Source organism: Tetrahymena thermophila, assembly GCF_000189635.1.
Source record: "Tetrahymena thermophila SB210 genomic scaffold scf_8254388, whole genome shotgun sequence".
NCBI lineage: Eukaryota > Ciliophora > Oligohymenophorea > Hymenostomatida > Tetrahymenidae > Tetrahymena > Tetrahymena thermophila.
This window is the reverse complement of record NW_002476171.1, coordinates 1-23,584: the sequence shown is the minus strand read 5'-3', so window position 1 is coordinate 23,584 and position 23,584 is coordinate 1. Positions and strand designations below refer to the sequence as shown.

Sequence of the window (23,584 nt, the reverse complement as noted above, 5' to 3'; positions counted from 1 at the left end):
AATCTTTAAAAACAAGTTTAAGTTTATCAATAAATACATTTATTTATTTTAATCTTTATTGATTTTAATTATTATCAAATCTAAAAAAATCAACTAGTGTATTTTATAAAATCCAATATTTATTTATTAGTATCTCTAATGAGATTTAAACATATTCAGATTTATTTATTTATAAAGTATAATTTTTTATTTTTTAGGAGCTAAAAATTTTTAGCTGTATTTTTTTATTTCAAACGCCTTTAAAAAACAACAATTTAATTTTGAACATCTTCCTTAAATAATATATAGAGAAAAGCTTTCAGTAACACCCTTTTATTAATTATTTTAAATTCTAAATTAGATTGTAAAATATTTGAGTTATTTAAAAGAAATTGATATAAAAATTAAAATAGGAAGTAATTCTATTGAATAATTTAAAATTAAATACAATTAAATAATTTAAATATCAAGAATTATTAGTAATAAATTTACTAAGAATCAAATTAATTCATATCTTCTACTTAAATAATATGTTTTTTATTTATGGTGTTTATACTATGTTTAAAAAAATAGTAAGAGGTTTTTCAGAGTTTATCAAAAGCTTTAGAAACTAAACCTTTCGTCTTTGATTCGAGTATTTAATTAGGAATTTCTTTATAATTAGTTCAAAAAGTAGAAGAGTTTAAGGAGTATTTCTAAAATGCTTTTTGAAATCAAACCATAACAAGTTGAAGTTAATATCAAAGAAAGTAATTTTTAATTGAGCTTAAGTAACACAACTGAAGCTAAGAAATGTTACAGTAAGGCTTTATAAGCTAACTAGAAACGATTTGAATCTTTTATTTTCTTCTTTATTTAAAATTTGAAACTGTATAACCACTTCTACAAAACAAAACAAATGAATATAATATATTCTAACATCTATTGAGGAATCATTTATGATTTTATCAAAATGGATAAAGAAGTCAACAATTTTATTTAAAAGCTTTAGAATTAAAACCAAAATTATTTTAAGCAATCTTTTATTTATTTAGGAGTGGGATAAATGAATGAAAATATTCAAATAGAAGCAGTAACCTTTTTATTGAAAGTTTATGATATTTTTTCAAATTACTTTCAATAAATAAATTAGTAGAACTATTTCCTTTTTAAAAGAAAATAATATGAGGCGAAATATTATTTTTAGTATTCTTATTAAATCAACCCTCAAGATTATAAATAAAAAAATGATATTCTTATATTACTTTAGTTATGTAAAACTTCAAAGTAAAATTATTACCATTTATACTTTTTATTAATTCCTTATTTTTTTCTAAATTTTTTGTTTGGATTTTTTTAATCTTTAACTCAAATCATATTCATGTAAGAAAAAAGTGTATTGATTTTTAATAATCCTATTTTTTCTAAAAAATATTTTTCGTACCCAATCTCTAAATATATATTCTTCTTTTACTTTATTTTTAAAATATATAATAAAATCCTTTTTAATATATTTAGATAAGATAAATCATATTATTAACTAATAAATAAGAAAAATAGTCAATTACATTAAAATAGATGGCGAAATAAAAAATATATCAACCAAAAGCTCTTTATTGATTAATCAAAAAGACTATTGAAAACATTTTAGTAGATCAATCATCTCAGGTACTACTTAGTTTGAATTTAGAAGATAGATACATATATGCGATTTAGGAAAATTAAGTTTACATATATGATGATTATGATTTTGAAATAAATATGGTCTAATAGCAACTTTAAAAATCATTTTTGGAGTTATTGCTTATACTCTTCCACAGAAAAGTAAAGAAATGACAAATGATGTTAAATTTTTAAAAGATTAGCAAAAATTTAGAATGCAAATTGAGTAAGAACCTAACAAAATTTGAAAATTATTGCTTTTTTTGTCTGAAAAAGTATGTTTAAGTTTAGAAAAACTATGTTTTCAACCTCTAGCAAAAATGGAAAAAAGGAGTAACAATCTCATCATTTGAGTTTAAGGTAAATATGTTTTATGGTTTTATATGATTTTTAATTCTAAATTAATAAAAAAATAGGCTTAAGCAAGTTTAAAATATCTATTATTTCCTAAATAAACCATTTTTATTGTTGAGAGAGAAATAAATAGATGAAAAATATATATCTACCATTATTATAGAAAAAAAGCAAGCAAAGATAAATTATTTTATTTAATTGAGTTGACTTTACAAAATAAATGCTAAATCATATAAAATATTTAAAGATTTGAATAAAATAACTCTAAAAATGTTCTTTCTAGCTTCATTTTAGCATGCTTAGATACTTAAAAAGCTTTCCTCAGAATTATACTTAAAATCCAATGTAGAAAAAAGTTGAAAAAGGTGTTGAGATATCTGCGAAAAATAATTTCCCTAAAAAATCATATTAATAATATAATTCTAAGTAATTAATGCTTATATATGTTAATGATTTTATTCATATTTAGAATTATTTATTAATTATATTTACTTTTTTTAAAATAAAATAAAACTTCATTCTTATGATTCTTTTTAATTTACTTAGAGATAAATAATATTCTTCTTATTTTTCCCCCTCATTTACTTACTATTAATCATTTAAAACGTTAGTATCTATTTATTTTTCATTCATATTTATTTTCAAAAGTCATTAATGACATTAGAATATTTTATCCTTTTATGACATTCGATAATTATTATAAACATATTTGCATTACTTCCTTCCCTTAACGAAATCTATTTTTAGCTAATATTTTGATTTTATATAAAGAAAACCATTTACAACAATAAAAACCATAATCAGTTGATAGAATGTTTCATGGCTAGATAATACTAAAACTACTATAAATATAATTACATTAAACTTTTTATGATATAAATAGGTGAGAATTTCTTATACAGTAAACAAGTTAATAAGAAAATATTTAAAGCAGTAAAAAGATAATAGCATTGTATTTTGTAGATATTTCAGTCTAATAGACAAATTATTTAGAGGGAGTTTCATACATAAAGTCAATTAAAGAAAAAGGTGTTTACTAAGATTTTTTGTATATTGGCTAAGTAAATTATTAGGTTTTTTACACTGAAATTATATTTTTCATATCATTTAGTGATTGATGTTTTGTTAAAAATAAATTCTATTGATAAAATTTTAAAGGATAAAAAATAACTTATAGGTTAGATTATTTGCTATTTACTGCTGGTTATTTTCAAAGAAACTTTATTCTTTCTGATAATAAAAAAGGTTAAATAAAATTGTATCTAATATTCGTTAATTCCATTATCTATATTATAATTTTTAAGTTTATTTTGTTATTTGATACTTTATATTTAAAATCAAGTATATTAATTGACCATATTTTAATTTTAATGATGAAATTTTTTAGAATAATAAATCATTTTGGTTTAGAAATTAACACAATGCTAATTTCTGTTTAAAGTCATGCATTTTTTCTTTTTTTAAATATAATTTGAGAAATTTGATTAAATTTTATTCAGGATATAAAAAGCTTAAATTTTAAAAGTGAAATATATATGTTAATAATATTTAAAGTTAGAAAATTTGTCCTTTTTTACAGTTTAAATAGAGAGATTTTTGAGGCCTAATATTCGTCTTTTGGTTATCTGTTTTGTAAATTTATATTTTTTATGTATTCTCTTATCTGATAGATGATGTCATTTATATTGTATGATTATTGAAAGTTGGCAAATATAAATTTTATAGATTATATATGATGCGATATGTAATATTTATAATTTCTGTAAAAGAAAATTGGTGTCTGTTAAATATTCTAATTGCAAATTTACTAATTTATACCAGTTTTTAACAAAAAATAAACATTTAAAAATTAAGAAATATTGTTTGTTGGAACATAATTAATTTATTCAAATTAATTTGTTCGATTAAAAAAAAATTGTAATATTAAAAATGAATATTATCAGCTAAAATCCCAAGGCTTCTTAAGAGTCTAAACAAAAATTGGCATAACATCTTCAAAACAGGAAGTAAGTCAAAGAAATGTATAAAATGAAGGGTGTCCAAATGCTTGATAAACCTGAACTAATGAGTAAATGAGATTTAAATCATAATAATATTTTGTGACTTCGATCCATAAATATATCTGTTAATGCATTAATTACTATTTGCTAAATTTAAAATTAAAAACATTTTAATAATTAAAACAATCAATTAATCAATAAATTAACTAATTAATTAATTTATGCCAAATTTAGTAAATTTTTAAATTGATAAACCAAAAGTTTCTGACATCAAAGAACCTAAGTTGAAATCTTAACAAGCTTCAATGTATTACTCTATGAAAATTGAATTAACTGAAAAAGGCTACTCTGATTTTAGGTTTTTAGGGTAGGGAGCACAAGGATTAGTCTTGTTAGCAAAAAATTTGAAAAATTAAATGAGATATGCCATCAAAGGTGTTTAAGTGAGAGATCCTTAGGGAAATCTTTATGATGAAGCTTTTAATAAAGTGGTATAAGAAATAGATATACTCAAACAATGTAGAGGCTCTCCTTACGTAGTCAGTCTTTTAGACTCATTTGATGGAAAATAGTTCATGTACTTAGTTCTAAATGAGTGTTAGGGTACAAAATATTTTAATATTTATCTATTTTACCTTATTATTAAATAAATATAAATACAAATTAACTATTTAACCAATTTTATAGATAATTTTTATTGTATGGTACAAAAAGGAACTCTGAAAGAAATCATAGAAAGGAACTAAAACAAAAGACTGAATGAAATATCAGCAATCAAATACGCTAAAGATATTACTGAAGGCCTTTACTACATTCACTCTAAGAACTGTCTTGTTAATGATCTGAAAATGGACAATATCTTAATTGACTATAATGGAAATGCAGTTGTTTGTAAATTATTAGCAAATCTAAAGAAGACTTGATACTCAATATAATTAATATACAGCCGATTTTGGATTAGCAGATAAACTGACAGCTAAATCTGGTTATTCAACCAATCAATATGTATAAATTAAAGTTTTTCTCAATACTAAAAAGAAATTTAATTAACTCAATTCAACAAATTATAAGATGGGAAACTTTATTTTTCAAGCACCAGAATGCTATGACCCAAATGACTAAATCATAGGTAAGGTTTATTATGATGAATATAAAAAACTAGGGGTATAAGTCAAACAAGAACCAAGTAACAGAGTAAATACTTTAATTAAACTAATTAAACGTTAATTATCTTGTTTTTGTAAATTTATTAGAGCGAAGCATGTTCTTTAGGTATTAAATAAAATAAAAAATCTACTGGTTTCATTTATCTAATTTAAAATATAATATATATAGGTTATATAATTTATTCTCTTGTTTAGGGAATAGATTTCAACTTAGTGCTTAATAAGCATAGGCCATTGAATTATGATGGTGAGTTTTAAAATTTTGTTTATCACAAAAACCTTTAATAACTTATTGATGGATTAACTTAATTTGTCCCAAGGAATAGATTGCCCATTAAAGAGGCTTTAATTGTTTTAAAAGGAATTATTTGTTTTGAATTTTAGTTAGACGATGTGCTTATTTAGATGATAGATGGAGATACTCAACAACACGCTAGTTCACTCAAAAATGAAATCGAGTTCATTTAGGATTTGTCAAATAAGTTTTATCCTATCATGTAAGAAGATTTTAAATCTACTGCTTTTTCTAACTTTTTTCAAGTAAAAACTAGAAGAGTTTAATCGAAGAGTTGAAAGAAGACCCTCAAAAAATATTTTATGTTATTAATCAAAATTTTGTTTATTCTATCCTCAATTTAATTAAGTTAATTCATCAAAAAGGAGGCAAAAATAGCAGAATTAGAGTAAGCAAATTTCATACTTAAAGAGACTATTAGCTAATTAGAAGAAAAAATTAAAGCTTCAGTAGACAAGTAGCAAAAATAGGAGGAAATACTAAAAGTTTAATAGAGTTTAATCTAAGAGTAGATAGAAGACCCTTAAAAAATACTTTATGTTATTAATCAAAATTTTATTCAATATATTCTCAATTTAATTAAGTTACTTTATTAAAAAGGAGGCAAAAATAGCAGAATTAGAGTAAGCAAATTTCATGCTTAAAGAGACTATTAGCTAATTAGATGAAAAAATTAAAGCTAAAATAGACAAATAGCAAAAGTAGGAGGAAAAATTAAAAGATTAATTTTAATTATAAAAAAAATGTTTTTAAATAAAAAGCTCAATAAAAATATTATTTAAATAGAGAGTATTCACTTTTAATCATTTAAAAAAAATTCTTTAATTTTAATACTTAATAGCATATAAGTTATTTTAAAGGTTTCTTTATTAAGAAAAAAAACTTATTTCTAGTTTAATAAACAACAAATAATATCTAGCAATTTCTTTTTATTAACTTCGTCTAAATAAGCTTTTATTTAAAATTAATTAGAAAGTAATATCTTTCTATTGCTTTTATCTTTAGATTATTTATTTTTTCTCTTCCTAAAATAGCAAGTACCTTATTTAAATCATAGATTTCATTTTTAAATCATTCAAATTTATTTTAGTTAACAAAAAAAGATGTAATTTTTTGCAATTAACTTTTATTTTATATCCTAAATTTTATTTATATATTAAACAGGAAGTAAATAAACGCGAAAATCAAGATTATAAATTAATTATCATATTCTTTTAGAGGGTCACATTTTTATATTCATAACTAATACTCAATTTTAATCTTTCACTTACTTAAATAGATTGTAATTTCTCATACATTAATTAAAATAAAGTACTAATCTACTTACATTTACAAAATAGCATGTAATCCTTTTGATCTCAAATTAATGAATTTATTTTCAAAATAAAAACAGGTATAATTTTTGATATTATTATAAATATTACAATATCTTTTGTATTAAAAATAGAGAGTAATTAAAATATCAAAATGGTTTTTGATGAGAGAATAGATGCTGAATTAACTTTCTTATTCAAAAATAGGAGGTACTTAATATTTTAGAAAATGATATTTTATGAGAAAATAAATTCTGAATTAACTTTCATATTTTAAATAGGCAGTAATTTATTTTTAAGAAGATTTTTGAAGAGAAAATAAATGCTGAATTTATTTTCAAATTAAAAATAGGATGTAATTAATATTTTAGAATGATTTTTGATGAGAAAATAAATGCTGAATCAACTTTTTTATTCAAAATAGCAAGTAATTAATATTTTATAATGATTTTTGATGAGAAAATAAATGATGAATTAACTCTCATATTCAAAATAGGATGTAATTAATAGTTTAGAATGATTTTTAATGAGGTGATAAATAATGAATTAACTTTTTATTCAAAATAGAGTGTAATTAATATTTAACAATGATTTTTGATGAGAAAATAAATGATGAATTAACTCTCATATTCAAAATAGGATGTAATTAATAGTTTAGAATGATTTTTGATGAGATGATAAATACTGAATTAACTTTCTTACTCAAAATAGTGGGTAATTAATATTTTAGAATGATTTTTGATGAGAAATAAATGCTGAATTAACTTTCATATTTTAATAGAATGTAATTATTATATTATTATGGTTTTTTATGAGAAAATAAATGATGAATTTAAATTGCTAATCAAAATAGTGGGTAATTAATATTTTAGAATTCTTTTAGATTAGAAAATAAATGCTGAATTAACTTTCATATTCAAAATAGGAGGTATTAATATTTAACAATGATTTTTGAAGAGAAAATAAATGCTGAATTAACTTTCATATTCAAAATAGATTGTAATTAATTTTTGATGAGAATATTAATGCTGAATTTACTTTATTATTCAAAATAGTGGGTAATTAATATTTTAGAATGATTTTTGATGAGAAAATAAATACTGAATTAACTTTCTTATTAAAAACAGTGGGTAATTAATATTTTAGAATGATTTTTGATGAGAAAATAAATGCTGAATTAACTTTCAATATCAAAATAGCATGTAATTTATATTTTAGAATGATTTTTGATGAGAAAATAAATGTTGAATTAACTTTCATATTCAAAATAGACTGTAATTAATATTTTAGAATGATTTTTGATGAGAAAATAAAATGCTGAATTAACTTTCTTATACAAAATAGATTGTAATTAATATTTTAGAATGATTTTTGATGAAAAAATAAATACTGAATTAAATTTCATATTAAAATAGAGCGTAATTAATATTTTAGAACTATTTTTGATAAGAAAATAAATGCTGAATTAAATTTCATATTCAAAAAGAGCGTAATTAATATTTTATAAAGATTTTAAAATAAAGGCTGATTTAACTTTCTTATTCAAAATAGTGGGTAATTAATATTTTAGAATGATTTTTGATAAGAAAATAAATTCAGAATTAACTTACTTATTCAAAATAGAACGTAATTAATATTTTAGAATAATTTTTGGTAAGAAAATAAATGCTGAATTAACTTTAATATTCAAAAAAATAGACTGTAATTAAGATTTAGAATGATTTTTGAGTAGAAAATAAATACTGAATTATATCTCATATTCAAAATAGATTGTAATTAATATTTGAGAATGATTTTTGATAAGAATTAACTTTCAAATTCAAAATAGACTGTAATTAATATTTTAGAATGATTTTTGATAAGAAAATAAATGCTAAATTATCTTTCACATTAAAAATAGCATGTAATTAATATTTAACAATTATTTTTGATGAGAAAATAAATGCTGAATTGACTCTCATATTCATATTAGGATGTAATTTATTGATTTGAATGATTTTTGATGAGAAAATAAATATTGAATTAAACTTTCATATTCAAAATAGCAAGTAATTAATATTTTAGAACAATTTTTAATGAGAAAATAAATGCTGGATTAACTCTAATATTCAAAATAGCAAGTAATAATTATTATAGCTTTATTTTTGATGAGAAAACAAATGCTCATTTAAATTTTTTATTCGAAATAGGGGGTAATTAATATTAAACTATGATTCTTATTAGAAAATAAATGCTGTATTAACTATCTTATTCAAAATAGGAAGTAATTAATATTTTAAAATGATTAATGATGAGAAAATGAATGCTGAATTAACTATTATATTAATAATAGGATGTAATTTATTGTTTAGAATGAATTTTTATGAGAAAATAAATGTATAATTTAATATTCAAAATAGCAAGTAATTAATATTTTAGAACGATTTTTAATGAGAAAATAAATAGTGAATTAACTCTAATATTCAAAATAGCAAGTAATCATAATTAAAGCATTATTTTTGATGAGAAAACAAATGCTGAATTAAATTTTTTATTCGAAATAGTGAGTAATTAATATTAAACTATGATTCTTATTAGAAAATAAATGCTGTATTTACTATCTTATTCAAAATAGGAAGTAATTAATATTTTAAAATGATTAATGATGGAAAATGAATGCTGAATTAATTTTCATAATCTAAATAGATTGTAATTAATATTTTAGAATGATATTTGATGAAAAAATCAATAAAGAATTAACTTTCATATTCAAAATAGAGAGTAATTAATATTTTAAAATGATTTTTAATAAGAAAATAAATTTTGAATTTACTTTTTTATTCAAAATAGTGGGTAATTAATATTTAACAATCATTTTTAATGAGAAAATAAATGCTGAATTAACTTTCATATTCAAAATAGGCTGTAATTAATATTTAATAATCATTTTTAATGAGAAAATAAAAACTAAACTAACTTTCATATTAAAAATAGTATGTAATTCATATTTGATAAAAAAATAAATGCTGAATTAACTTCATATTTAAAATAGATGGTAATTAATATTTTAGAATGATTTTTAATGATAAAATAAATGCTGAATTAATATTTTTATGAAAATAGCTTGTAATTAATATTTTAGAATGATTTAGGTAAGAAAATAAAAGATGGATTAACTTTGTTATCAAAATAGAATGTAAATAATATTTTAGAATTATTTTTCAAAAGAAAATTAAAATTGTATTAAACTTTAAATTCAAAATAGCGGGTAATTAATATTTTAGAATGATTTTGATGAGAAAATTAATGTTGAATTAACTTTCATAATCAAAATAGCATGTAATTAATATTTTAGAATGATTTTTGATGAAAAAAATAAATGCTGAATTAACCCTCATATTCAAAATAGCACGTAATTAATATTTTAGAATGACTTTTGATGAGATTATAAATACTTAATTAAATTTCATATTCAAATAGCATGTAATTAATATTTTAGAATGATTTTTGGTGAGAAAATAAATGCTGAATTTACTTTCATATTCAAAATAGACTGTAATTAATATTTTAGAATGATTTTTTATGAAAAAATAAATGCTGAATCAATATTTTTATGAAAATAGCTTGTAATTAATATTTTAAAATGATTTTTGTTGAGAAAATAAAAGATGGATTAACTTTGTTATTCAAAATAGTGGGTATTACTATTTTAAAATTATATTTTATGAATTAATGTTCATATACAAAATAGCATGTAATTAATATTTAACAATGATTTTTGATGAAAAAATAAATTAACTTTCTTAATCAAAATAGTGCGTAATTAATATTTTAAAATGATTTTTAAAATAATTGCTGAATTAACTTTCTGATACAAAATAGATTGTAATTAATATTTTAGAATGATTTTTATTGAGAAAATAAATACTGAACTAACTTTCATATTCTAAATAGAATGTAATTAATATTTTAGAATGATTTTTGATAAGAAAATAAATTCTAAATTATTTTAAATATCCTAAATAGACTGTAATTATACAATAATTTTTGACAAGAAAATAAATGCTGAATTAACTCTCATATTCAAAATAGGATGTAATTATTAATTTAGAATGATTTAATATGATAAAATAAAGGCTAAATTAATTTTCATATTCAAAATAGACTGTAATTAATATTTCAGAATGATTTTTGATAAGAAAATAAGGGCTAAATTAACTTTCATTTTTAAAATAGGATGTAATTATTATTTTAGAATGATTTTTTTGTTAAAATATATGCTTAATTTACTTTCATATTCTAAATAGGAAGTAATTAACATTTTAAAATAATTTTTGATGAGAAAATAAATGCTTAATTAATTTTAATATTCAAAATAGAACGTAATTAATATTTTAGAATTTTTTTTATGATAAAATTCCAAATTATTTTTAATATTCTAAATAGACTGTAATTAATATTTTAGAATGTTTTGATAGGTTATAAGCGTTGAATTAATTTTAACTTGGTATTTAAAATAGACTGTAATGAATATTTTCGAATGATTTTAATGATAAAATAATACTTAATTTACTTTAATATAAAAATAGCATGTAATTAATATTTTAGAATGATTTTTGATGAGAAAATAAACTCTAAATTAACTTTTCTATTTAAAATAGAGTGTAATTAAAATTTTAGAATGATTTTTGATGAGAAATTAAATGCTGAATTAACTTTCATATTCAAAATAGACTGTAATTAATATTTAACAATCATTTTTAATGAGAAAATAAATGCTGAATAAATTATCTTATTCAAATTAGTTAGTAATTAACATTTTAGAACGATTTTTAATGAGAAAATGAATGCTGAATTAACTTTATTATTCAAAAAAGTGGGTAATTAATATTTTAGAGTTATTTTTGATGAGAAAATAAATAATTAATTAACTTTTATATTCAAAATAGATTGTAATTAATATTTTTAGAATGATGTTTGATGAGAAAATAGATGCTGAATTAATTTTCATATTAAAATAGAGAGTAATTAACATTTTAGAATGATTTTTGATGAGAAATTAAATGCTTAATTAACTATCATATTCAAAATAGGATGTAATTAATGTTTTAGAATGATTTTTGATGAGAAAATAAATCTTGAATTAACTTTCATATTAAAAATAGGATGTAATTAATATTTTAGAATGATTTTTCATGAGAAAATAAACGCTAAATTAACTTTTATATTCAAAATAGGAAGTAATTAATATTTTTAAATGATTTTTGTGACACAATAAATGATGAATTAATTTTCATATTCTAAATAGAAAGTAATTAATATTTTAGAAAGACTATTGATGAGAAAATAAATGCCGAATTATTTTTAATATTTAAAATAGACTGTAATTAATATTTTAGAATCATTTTTGATGAGAAATTAAATATAGAATAATAAATATTGAATTAACTTTCATATTTAAAATAGGATGTAATTAATATTTTAGATTGATTTTAATGAGAAAATAAATTCTAAATTTACTTTTTTATTCAAAATAGGCAGTAATAAATATTTTAGAATGATTTTTGATGAGAAAATAAATGCTGAATTAACTTTCATATTCAAAATAGGAGGTATTAATATTTAACAATGATTTTTGAAGAGAAAATAAATGCTGGATTAACTTTCATATTCAAAATAGAGCGTAATTAATATTTTAGAATGACTTTTTATGATAAATAAATGATGACTAAAACAAAAATTAAAAAGAGTGAGTAAAATTGAGGAACGTTTTTAATTCAAAATTATTGAATTTAATAATTTTATGAATAATAGGTGGTAATGATTTGTAGAAGATAAATAAATAGAAGATATAGAATATATATTTTGTATTGAAAAATTTAGCGAGTAAACTTTTATTATATTAATTTGAATTAATAATTTGAGTTAATCTTTTTAAAAATAGATAGTAATATTTTTGAAAAGTTTAATAGTGTTATAAAAATAAAATTTAATATCTAATTCAGTGAGTAAGTATTTAACATAATTAATTAATTAATTAATTTAAACTGTAAATTAGGTTGTAAAATATTTGAATGATTTAAAAAGAAAATGATAGAAAAACTAAAATAAAATAGGAAGTAATATTGTTAAATAGCTAAAATTAAAATCCTATCAACCAATTCAAATTTCAAAAATAGTTGGTAATAAATTTACTAAGAATCTAATTAATTAATACCTCCTAATTTAATAGAAAGTAAACTATTTGAAATAATATTTATTAATTTTCTCATTTAACATTTTAATAAATTAGGGTAAATTTTATATAAATTATTTGTGGCAGAAGACTAAAAGCATATTTAATATAAATTAAAATAATAGAAAGTAATTAATTAATGATTTATATGATGTTAATTATTTTTCTCATTTATTTTTAAAACCATCTAATATAATTAATTATTTCCTTTAAAAAAGTCAGGAAGCACACAACAATATTTGTTTAGAATAATGGAACACAATTCAAGAAATCAGTGATACTCTTTTTTTTATATATATTTTTTTGTTTGTTATAAAAATAAAGTAATAACCTGAATTACTATACTCAATATTAAATTTATTATGATTTAGTGATATAATTTTTATGTTTTCTATATTGTCGTTTAAATTTAAATATTTTTTTTTTTAATATGAAAAAAATAGTATTTTTAGATATAATTCAACAAATATTTAAATTATTTTAAATTACAATAAACTGATTAATCAAAACTTCAAAAAAAATTTTTTTAAAATAAAAATACATTCAAAATTATTTCAAATTATTTTTTTTAATATGTATTTATGAAAATAAAAAATTGTTTGTCTTGAATTAAATATTATACTCCTGAATTACTTTTGCTATTAATATTTTTAAGTAATGATTGCAAATATCTATTGAAATTTAAAAAACAACAAATTTGATTTTGAACCTCTTCCTTAAATAACATATTGAGAAAAATTATAGGCAACGCCCTATAATTAATTGTTGTAAATTATAAATTAGATTGTAAAATATTTGAATAATTTAAAAAGAAAATGATATAAAAATTAAATAGGAAGTAATTTTGTTAAATAAATTAAAATACTATCAACCGATTTGAATATCAAAAATGGTTAGTAATAAATTTACGAAGAGACAAATTAATTCATATCTTTTACTTAAATAATCTATTTTTTATTTAGGACGTTTGTACTAAGTTTAAAAAAAGAGTTAAAGGTTATTCAGAGTTTCTCAAAAGCTTTAGACTTTGATTCGAGTGTTTAATAAGAATTTCTTTTTTATTAGTTGGAAAAGTAGAAGAGTTTAAGGAGTATTTATAAAAGGTTTTTTGAAATAAAACCATAACCAGTTGGAGCTTATATCAAGTAAGTAATTTTTAATTGAGCTTAAGTAATTCAGCTTAATCTAGGAAATGATACAATAAGGTTTTTTAAGTTAACCAGAAACAATTTGAATATTTTCTTTTCTTCTTAATTTAAAGTTTGAAACTCTATAACTACTTCTATAAAGCAAATGAATATAGTGTTTATTCTAACATCTTTTGAGGAGTCATTGATTATTTTATCAAAATGGATGAAGAAATCATAAAATATTAATTAAAAGTCGTAGAATTAAAACCAAAATTATTTTAAGGAATTGTTTATTTAGGAGAGGGATAAATGAATGAAAATATTTAAAAAGAAGCTGTAACCTTTTTATTGAAAGTTTATGATATTTTTTCAAATGATTTTCAAGCAAATAAGTTAGTAGGATTATTTCATTTATTAAATGGAAAATAATATGAGGCAAAATATTATTTTTAGTATTCTTATCATTTTTATTTTTTCTAAAAAATATTTTTTGTGCCCAATCTCTTCATATTTATTCTTCATTTTCTTTATTTAAAATATATAATAAAATAAATTCCTTTCTTAATACATTTAGATTAAATTAATAATATTATTAACTAAAGTATACCAAAAATAGTCAATTTCTTTAAAAAAGATGGCGAAATAAAAAATATATCTACCAAAAGCTCATTATTGATTAATCAAAAAGACTATTGAATAAGTTTTATTAGACCAATCATCTGAGGTACTACTTAGTTAGAATTTAGAAGATAGGCACACTTATACCATTAAGGGAAATTAAGTTTAAATAAATGATGATTGTGTTTTGCAATAAATATGGTTTAGTTTAAAAATAATTTTTAGAGTTATTGTGCTTACCTTTCTAAAGAAAAGTAAACAAATGATAAATAATACTAAATCTCTAAAAGATTTAGCAGAATTTAGAATGCGAATCGAGAAAGAACCTAACAAAATTCGAAAATTCTTGCTTTTTTGTCTGAAAAAATATGCTTAAGTTTAGAAAAGCTATGTTTTCTCTCTCTCTTACACAAATCGAAAAAAGGAGTAAAAGTCTAATGATTTGAATTTAAGGTAAATAAATTTTCATGATTTTATATTATGGTTAATTCTATACTTTAAAAAATAGGCTTATAGAAGTTTAAAATATCTATTATTTCCTAAATTATAGGCCATTTTTATCACTGAGAGAGAGATGTAATGATGAAAAAAATATATATACGATTACGAAAGAAAAAAAGAAAGCAAAGATAGATAATTTTATTTATTTTAATTGGTTTTACAAAATAAATGCTAAATCAGATAAAATATTTGAAAGATTTTAGTAAAATAGCTCTAAAAATATTCTTTTTAGCCTCATTTTAGTATGCTTAAGCACTTAAAAAAGTTATCGTTAAAATTATATTTAAAATCCAAGGTAGAAAAAGTTGAAAAAGGTGTTGATTGAGACAAAAGCAAAAAATAATTTCCATAAAAAATAATATTAATAATAAGATACTAAGTAATTAATGCATATATGTTAATGATTTTATTCAATATTTACAAGTTTTTGTAAATCATATTTACTGCTTTTTAAAAATAAAACAAAGCTTCATTCTTATGATTCTTTTTAATTTATTTTGAGATATTTAATATTCTTTTATTATTTCCCCCTTATTTAATATTAATAATTTAAAATGTTAGTATCTATTATTCATTCATTTTTGATTTTAAAAGTTATTTATGAAAATAGAATATTTTATTCTTAAAAGCATTGGTTAATTATTATAAACATATTTGCATTATTTTCCTTAACTGGATCTATGCTTAGATAATAATTAGATAGTCATTTAATCTTAGTAAAGGAGGAAAATTTGATTTGATAAATATTCTAATAGCTATTTAATATTTTTTATATTGAAAGCAAACCCTTTCTAACAATAATAATGATAATCAGTTGATAGAATGTTTCATAGATCCTTTATGTTAAGCAACTGCATGTTTAATTATATCAAATTTTATGATATAAGATGGTGATAATTTCTATTAAAGCAAATAAGCTAATAAGAAAAATAAAAAAATAAATAAACGCTTTAAAAGGAAGTATAACCTAGGACACTATAGAGGCTAACTATGTTTTAATGGTAATGATTAAAGGAAATATATTTTAAAAGTACCTTAATGTTTTATATATCAGATAGAAAAGAAGAAATTTTGTTACATATTTTTTAACTATTGATATATTATGAGTTTTTCTTAAAAATTATTTTGTGTTTCCAACTTTTTGAAAACCACAATATATTTTTCAATTTTTTGTTTTTGTTTAAAATTAATTTTTTTAAGTTTTAACTCAAATCACATGTAAGAAATTAGTTTTCTCATTTTAATAATCCTATTTTTTCTAAAAATTATTTTTCTTAAAAAATCTCTAAATATTGATTCTTATTTTTATTTATTTAAAAGATATAATGAAATTAATTATTAATACATTTACATTAGATAGATAAATCATAGTAATTAATAAAGTTTTAAGAAAACAGTCAATTATATTAAAATAGATGGCAATATGAAAAATATAGCAAATAAAGCTTTTTATTGATTAATCAAAAAGACTATTGGATAAATTTTAGCACATGAGCCATCTCAAGTACTACTTAGTGTGAATTTAGAAGACAGGCACATATGCGTCATTAAGGGAAACTAGGTTTAAATGAATGATGATTGTGCTTTTGCAATAAATATGGTCTAATAGCAACTTTAAAAATCATTTTTGGAGTTAATTTTTTGTCCATCCATAGAAAACTAAATAAATAACAAATAACAATAAACTTCTAAAAGATATAGCAGAAATTTAGAATGCGAATTGAGTAAGAACCTAACAAAATTACAAATTAATGGCTTTTTTGTCTGACAAAGAACCTTTTAATTTAGAAAAGTTATGTTTTCAACCTCTTGCACAAATGGAAAAAAGGAGTAATAATCTCATGATTTGAATTTAAAATAAATACATGTTTATGGTTTTATATTATGGTTAATTTTAAATTTAAAAAAAATAGGCTGAAACAAGTTTAAAATATTTATTATTTCCTAAATAGGCCATTTTATCGCTGGCAAACAGATTTTTAGATCAAAAATATATATTGAGAATTTTTATAGAAAAAATGCAAGCAAAGATAAATAATTTTATATATTTTAATTAGCTTTTTAAAATAAATGCTAAATCGGACAAAATATTTGAAAGATTTTAACAAAATAGCTTTAAAATGTTCTTTCTATCCTCATTTTTGCATGCTTAGATACTTAAAAAAGCTTTCCTCTGAATTATATTTAAAATCCAAGGTAGATAAAAGTTGAAAAAGGAAATGATTGAGACATCAGCGAAAAAGAATTTCCATAAAAATAATATTAAAAATATAATTCTAAGTAATTAATGCATATTTGTTAATGATTTTATTCATTATGTTGAAGTTTTTTGTTTATCATATTTCCTACTATTTAAAAATAAAATAAAGCTTCCTTCTTTTGATTCTTTTTAATTTACTTTGAGATATTTAATATTCCTTTTATTTTTTTCACCTCATTTACTATTAATAATTTAAAATGTTAGTATCTATTTATTATTCATTCATATATATTTTCAAAAGTCATTAATGACATCAGAATATTTGATTCTTTTATGACGTTGGATAATTATTATAAACATATTTTCATTACTTCACTTTAAAGGAATCTATATTTAGCTAATAATTAGAGAGGTGTTTAGTCTAAGTAAAGGAGGAAAATTTGATTTGATTAATATTCTAATAGCTATCTAATTAATATTTTTTATATTGAAAGAAAACCATTTCTAACAATAAAAATAATAATCAGTTGATATAATGTTTCATAGCTAGATTATGCTAAAATATCTGCATTTATAATTATATCAAACTTTTTATGGTATAAATAGGTGAGAATTTCTTATACAGTAAATAAGCTAAAAAGGAAAATATTTAAATCAGTAAAAAATAATAGTTTGGATTTTGTAGATATTTCAGTCAAACAAACAAATTATTTAGAGGGAGTTTCATACATTAATTCAATTTATGGAAGAAAAAGGTGTTTACTAAGATTTTTTTGTATATTTCTTAAGTAAGTTGCTTTACATTCAAATAATCTATTTAGTAGCATTTAGTGATTGATGTTTTATTAAAAATAAATTCTGTTGATAAAATTTTAAAGGATAAAAAATAACTTCTAGGTTGGATTATTTGCTTTTTATAGCTAGTTATTTTTAAAAGAAATTGAATTCTTTCTGAGAATAAAAATGTTTAAATAATATTGCATCTAATATTTATTAATTCTATTATCTATATTATAACTTATTAGTTTATTTTGTTGATTTATACTTTATATTTATAAGCAAATATACTAATTGACCTTATTTTAATTCTAACGATGAAATTATTTAGAATAACAAATAATTTTGGTTTAGAAATCAATAAAATGCTAATTTATGTTTATAGTCATACATTTTTTCTTCTTTTAAAATTTAACTTGTGATAAATTTGGTAACTAAATTTCATTTATTAGATGAACTATGCTATAAATTATACTTTTGTTTTGCTATTATATTTTATAATCTAAAATTAGATTCCTAATACAATATACTAATATTTCATTATTCTGAAGATAAATGGCAAATTTTATTCAGGATATAAAAAGATTAAGTTTTAAAAGTGAAATATATTTGTTAATATTTATTTAAAGTTAAAAATTTTGTCCTTTTTTACAATTTAAATGATAAAATTGTAGAGGCCTAATCTTCTTCGTTGGCTAGTTGTTTTGTAAATTTATATTTGTTATGTACTCGCTTATCTGATATATGATGTCATATTATATTGTATGATGATTCAAATGACGATCCAAAGTATGCAGATATAAATTTTATTGATGTAATTATCTAAAATAATACGTAATATTTATAATTTATATAAAAGAAAATTTTTGTCTGTTAAATATTCTAATTGCAAATTAACTAATTTACACCAGTTTTTAACAAAAAATAAACCTTTAAAAATTAAGAAATATTGCTTGTTGGAACATAATTAATTTATTCAAATTAATTTGCTTGATTAAAAAAAATTGTAATATTAAAAATGGATATTATCAGCTAAAATCTTAAGGCTTCTTAAGAGGCTAAACAAAAATTGGCATAACATCTTCAAAACAGGAAGAAAGTCAAAGAAATGTATCAAATGAAGGGTGTCCAAATGCTTGATAAGCCTGAGCTAGTCTGTAAATGAGATTTAAATCATTAATAATATTTTATCAATTCGACCTATAAACATATCTTTTGAAACATTAATTACTACTTGTTAACTTTAAAATTTAAAATTTTATAATCACACAACAATCAATAAATAACTAATTAATCAATTTATGCCAACTTAAATAAATTTTTAACTTGATAAACCAAAAGTTTCTGACATCAAAGAACCTAAGTTGAATTCTTAACAAGCTTCAATGTATTACTCTATGAAAATTGAATTAACTAAAAAAGGCTACTCTGATTTTAGGTTTTTAGGGTAGGGAGCACAAGGATTAGTCTTGTTAGCAAAAGATTTGAAAACTTAAATGAGATATGCTATCAAAGGTGTTTAAGTGAGAGATCTTTAGGGAAATCTTGATGATGAAGTTTATAGTAAAGTGGGATAAGAAATAGATATTCTCAAATAATGTAGAGGCTCTCCTTATGTAGTCAGTCTTTTAGATTCATTTGAAGGAAAATAGTTCATGTACTTAATTCTGAATGAGTGTTAGGGTACAAAATATTTTAATATCTATCTATTTAATTTACCTTGTTATTAAATAAGCATAAATACAAATTAATAATTAAACCCATTTTACAAAAAATTCTTAATGTATGGTATAAAAAGGAACTCTCACAGAAATTATAGAAAGTCAATTAAACAAAAGACTGAATGAAATATCAGCAATTAAATATGCTAAGGATATTACTGAAGGCCTTTACTATATTCACTCTAAGAACTGTCTTGTTAATGATTTGAAAATGGACAATATCTTAATTGACTACAATGGAAATGCAGTTGTTTGTAAATTATTAACAAATCTCAACAAGACTTTACACTATATATAATTTACAGCTGATTTTGGATTAGCAGATAAATTGACAGTTAAATCTGGTTATTCCCCCAATCAATATGTATAAATCAATCTCTATTTCAACACTAACAATAAATATAATTCATTCAATTAATAAAATTTTAAGATGGGAAACTTTTTTTATCAAGCACCAGAATGTCATGACCCAACTGATAAAATAGGTAAGGTTTATTATGATGAATATTAAAAACTAGGGGTTAAAGTCAAACAAGAACCAAGTAACAGAGTAAATACTTTAATTTAACTAATTAAATGCTAATTAGCTTATTTTTGTAAATTTATTAGAGCGAAGCATGTTCTTTAGGTATTAAATTAAATAAAAAACTATTAATTTCAATTAGCTAATTTAAAATAAATAAATAAATAAATAGGATATATAATTTATTCTCTTGTTTAGGGAATAGATTTCAACTTAGTGCTTAATAAGCATAGGGCATTGAATTATGATGGTGAGTTTTAAAATTTTGTTTATCACAAAAACCTTTAATAACTTATTGATGGATTAACTTAATTTGTCCCAAGGAATAGATTGCCCATTAAAGAGGCTTTAATTGTTTTAAAAGGAATTATTTGTTTAGAATTTTAGTTAGATGAGATGCTTATTGAGATGATAGATGGAGATACTTAACAACTGGCTAGTTCACTCAAAAATGATATTGAGTTCGTTTAGGATTTGTCAAATAAGTTTTATCCAATCATGTAAGATAATATTTTAAATCTACTGCTTTTAAAAATTTTTTAAAGTAAAAACTAGCAGATCTTAATCTAAGAGTTGAATGAAGACCCTCAAAAAATAGTTTATGTTATTAATTAAAATTTTACTCAATCAATCCACATTTTAATCAAATTAATTCATAAAAAAGGAAGCAAAAATAGCAGAATTAGAGTAAGCAAATTTCATGCTTAAAGAGACTATCAGCTAACTAGAAGGAAAAATTAAAGCTTTAATAGACAAATAGCAAATTTAGGAGGAAAAACTAAAAAATTAACTGTAATTACAAAAATAATGTTTTTACAAAAAAAAGCTCAATAAAAATATTATTAAAATAGAGAGTATTCATTTTTTATTGTTTTAAACACAACAAAGTTCTTTAATGTTAACACTTGATAGCATGTAAGTAATTTTTAATTGTTCTTTATTAAGAAAAAAACTGATTTTTACTTAAATTAACATAAAAGCTAGTAATTTCTTTTTATTAGCTTCTCCGAAATAAGATTTAATTTAAAATTAATTAGAAAGCAATCTTTCAATTGCTTTATTTTTAAATTATTTATTTTTTTATCCTAAAATAGCAAGTAACTTATTTTAATCATCAATTTCCTTTTTAAATCATCCAAATTTATATTAGTACACAAAATAAGATGTAATTTTTTGTAATTAATTTAAAGGCTAAACAATAAAATTTATTTTTATAATAAATAGGAAGTAAATAAATTCGAAAATTGATTATCAATTAATTATTATATACTTTTAGAAGGTCATATTTTTTATTTTCACTAACTACTTCTCAATTTAAATCTTTCACCAAATAGATTATAATGTCTCATATATGCATTCCTTAAAAAACATTAAAATCTACTTAAATCATTTTTATTTTAAATTCATCAATTTATTTTCAAATTAAAAACAGGTAAAATATATTTTAAAATGATTTTTGATGTTATAATAAATGTTAAATTATCTTTTGTATTCAAAATAGAGCGTAATTAATATTTTAGAATGATTTTTGATGAGAAAATAAATGCTGAATTAACTTTCATATTCAAAATAGCAAGTAATTAATATTTTAAAATGATTTTTGATGAGAAAATAAATGCTGAATTAACTTTCATATTCAAAATAGCATGTAATTAATATTTTAGAAATATTTTTGATGAGAAAATAAATGCTGAATTAACTTTCATATTCAAAATAGCATGTAATTAATATTTTAGAAATATTTTTGATGAGAAAATAAATGCTGAATTAACTTTCATATTCAAAATAGTCCGTAATTAATATTTTAGAATGATTTTTGATGAGAAAATAAATGCTGAATTATCTTTTATATTAAAAATAGCATGTAATTAATATTTTAGAATGATTTTTGATGAGAAAATAAATGCTGAATTAACTTTCATATTCAAAATAGCTCGTAATTAATATTTTAGAATGATTTTTGATGAGAAAATAAATGCTGAATTAACTTTATATTAAAAATAGGAAGTAATTAATATTTTAGAATGATTTTTGATGAGAAAATAAATGCTGAATTAACTTTCATATTCAAAATAGGGAGTAATTAATATTTTAGAATGATTTTTGATGAGAAAATAAATGCCGAATTAACTTTATATTAAAAATAGGAAGTAATTAATATTTTAGAATGATTTTTGATGAGAAAATAAATGCTGAATTAACTTTCATATTCAAAATAGCTCGTAATTAATATTTTAGAATGATTTTTGATGAGAAAATAAATGCTGAATTAACTTTCATATTCAAAATAGCTGTAATTAATATTTTAGAATGATTTTTGATGAGAAAATAAATGCTGAATTAACTTTATATTCAAAATAGCTAGTAATTAATATTTTAGAATGATTTTTGATGAGAAAATAAATGCTGAATTAACTTTCATATTCAAAATAGATAGTAAATAATATTTTAGAATGATTTTTGATGAGAAAATAAATGCTGAATTAACTTTCATATTCAAAATAGAGGTAATTAATATTTTAGAATGATTTTTGATGAGAAAATAAATGCTGAATTAACTTTATATTCAAAATAGGAGGTAATTAATATTTTAGAATGATTTTTGATGAGAAAATAAATGCTGAATTAACTTTATATTAAAAATAGGAAGTAATTAATATTTTAGAATGATTTTTGATGAGAAAATAAATGCCGAATTAACTTTCATATTAAAAATAGCTAGTAATTAATATTTTAGAATGATTTTTGATGAGAAAATAAATGCTGAATTAACTTTCATATTCAAAATAGCTAGTAATTAATATTTTAGAATGATTTTTGATGAGAAAATAAATGCTGAATTAACTTTCATATTCAAAATAGATAGTAATTAATATTTTAGAATGATTTTTGATGAGAAAATAAATGCTGAATTAACTTTATATTCAAAATAGAGCGTAATTAATATTTTAGAATGATTTTTGATGAGAAAATAAATGCTGAATTAACTTTCATATTCAAATTAGACTAGTAATAATATTTTAGAATGATTTTTGATGAGAAAATAAATGCCGAATTAACTTTATATTAAAAATAGGAAGTAATTAATATTTTAGAATGATTTTTGATGAGAAAATAAATGCCGAATTAACTTTATATTAAAAATAGGAAGT

General features: G+C 20.0%; 8 protein-coding genes across 8 annotated transcripts; all 8 read left to right on the top strand. All coding sequences in view use genetic code 6, as the record gives it.

Annotated features, from left to right (window-relative positions):
- Positions 1–679: 679 nt before the first annotated feature.
- Positions 680–1,794, top strand: TTHERM_01388180 (hypothetical protein; the record flags this gene model as incomplete). The annotated part of the gene is made up of 3 exons (XM_001029648.1): positions 680–779; positions 1,014–1,051; positions 1,627–1,794. The coding sequence occupies 3 exons, from the start codon at positions 680–682 to the stop codon at positions 1,792–1,794; spliced, it is 306 nt and encodes a 101-aa protein (XP_001029648.1).
- Positions 1,795–1,897: 103 nt separating this feature from the next.
- On the top strand, positions 1,898–2,181 carry TTHERM_001388165 (hypothetical protein; the record flags this gene model as incomplete). Its single annotated transcript, XM_012800081.1, has 2 exons — positions 1,898–1,980; positions 2,037–2,181. 2 exons carry the CDS (start codon positions 1,898–1,900, stop codon positions 2,179–2,181), a joined length of 228 nt encoding a protein of 75 aa, XP_012655535.1.
- An 88-nt stretch (positions 2,182–2,269) lies between these two features.
- TTHERM_001388162 (transmembrane protein, putative) lies at positions 2,270–2,632 on the top strand (the record flags this gene model as incomplete). The annotated part of the gene is made up of 1 exon (XM_012800080.1): positions 2,270–2,632. One exon carries the CDS (start codon positions 2,270–2,272, stop codon positions 2,630–2,632), a length of 363 nt encoding a protein of 120 aa, XP_012655534.1.
- A 1,271-nt stretch (positions 2,633–3,903) lies between these two features.
- Positions 3,904–6,103, top strand: TTHERM_01388160 (kinase domain protein; the record flags this gene model as incomplete). Its single annotated transcript, XM_001029646.2, has 9 exons — positions 3,904–4,042; positions 4,236–4,577; positions 4,689–4,865; positions 4,921–4,979; positions 5,046–5,168; positions 5,228–5,246; positions 5,310–5,637; positions 5,682–5,739; positions 5,801–6,103. 9 exons carry the CDS (start codon positions 3,904–3,906, stop codon positions 6,101–6,103), a joined length of 1,548 nt encoding a protein of 515 aa, XP_001029646.2.
- Positions 6,104–12,284: 6,181 nt separating this feature from the next.
- Positions 12,285–13,461, top strand: TTHERM_001388159 (transmembrane protein, putative; the record flags this gene model as incomplete). The annotated part of the gene is made up of 7 exons (XM_012800079.1): positions 12,285–12,339; positions 12,408–12,476; positions 12,542–12,613; positions 12,672–12,739; positions 12,844–12,962; positions 13,020–13,090; positions 13,181–13,461. The coding sequence occupies 7 exons, from the start codon at positions 12,285–12,287 to the stop codon at positions 13,459–13,461; spliced, it is 735 nt and encodes a 244-aa protein (XP_012655533.1).
- A 1,511-nt stretch (positions 13,462–14,972) lies between these two features.
- Positions 14,973–15,293, top strand: TTHERM_001388158 (hypothetical protein; the record flags this gene model as incomplete). Its single annotated transcript, XM_012800078.1, has 1 exon — positions 14,973–15,293. One exon carries the CDS (start codon positions 14,973–14,975, stop codon positions 15,291–15,293), a length of 321 nt encoding a protein of 106 aa, XP_012655532.1.
- Positions 15,294–16,924: 1,631 nt separating this feature from the next.
- Positions 16,925–17,388, top strand: TTHERM_001388157 (hypothetical protein; the record flags this gene model as incomplete). Its single annotated transcript, XM_012800077.1, has 2 exons — positions 16,925–17,041; positions 17,125–17,388. 2 exons carry the CDS (start codon positions 16,925–16,927, stop codon positions 17,386–17,388), a joined length of 381 nt encoding a protein of 126 aa, XP_012655531.1.
- A 1,784-nt stretch (positions 17,389–19,172) lies between these two features.
- On the top strand, positions 19,173–21,582 carry TTHERM_001388156 (kinase domain protein). The gene is made up of 11 exons (XM_012800076.1): positions 19,173–19,345; positions 19,530–19,871; positions 19,987–20,163; positions 20,215–20,273; positions 20,340–20,459; positions 20,519–20,537; positions 20,605–20,932; positions 20,978–21,035; positions 21,097–21,224; positions 21,284–21,347; positions 21,527–21,582. The coding sequence occupies exons 1-10, from the start codon at positions 19,207–19,209 to the stop codon at positions 21,339–21,341; spliced, it is 1,428 nt and encodes a 475-aa protein (XP_012655530.1). The 5' UTR covers positions 19,173–19,206; the 3' UTR covers positions 21,342–21,347; positions 21,527–21,582.
- The last annotated feature ends 2,002 nt before the right edge of the window (positions 21,583–23,584 follow it).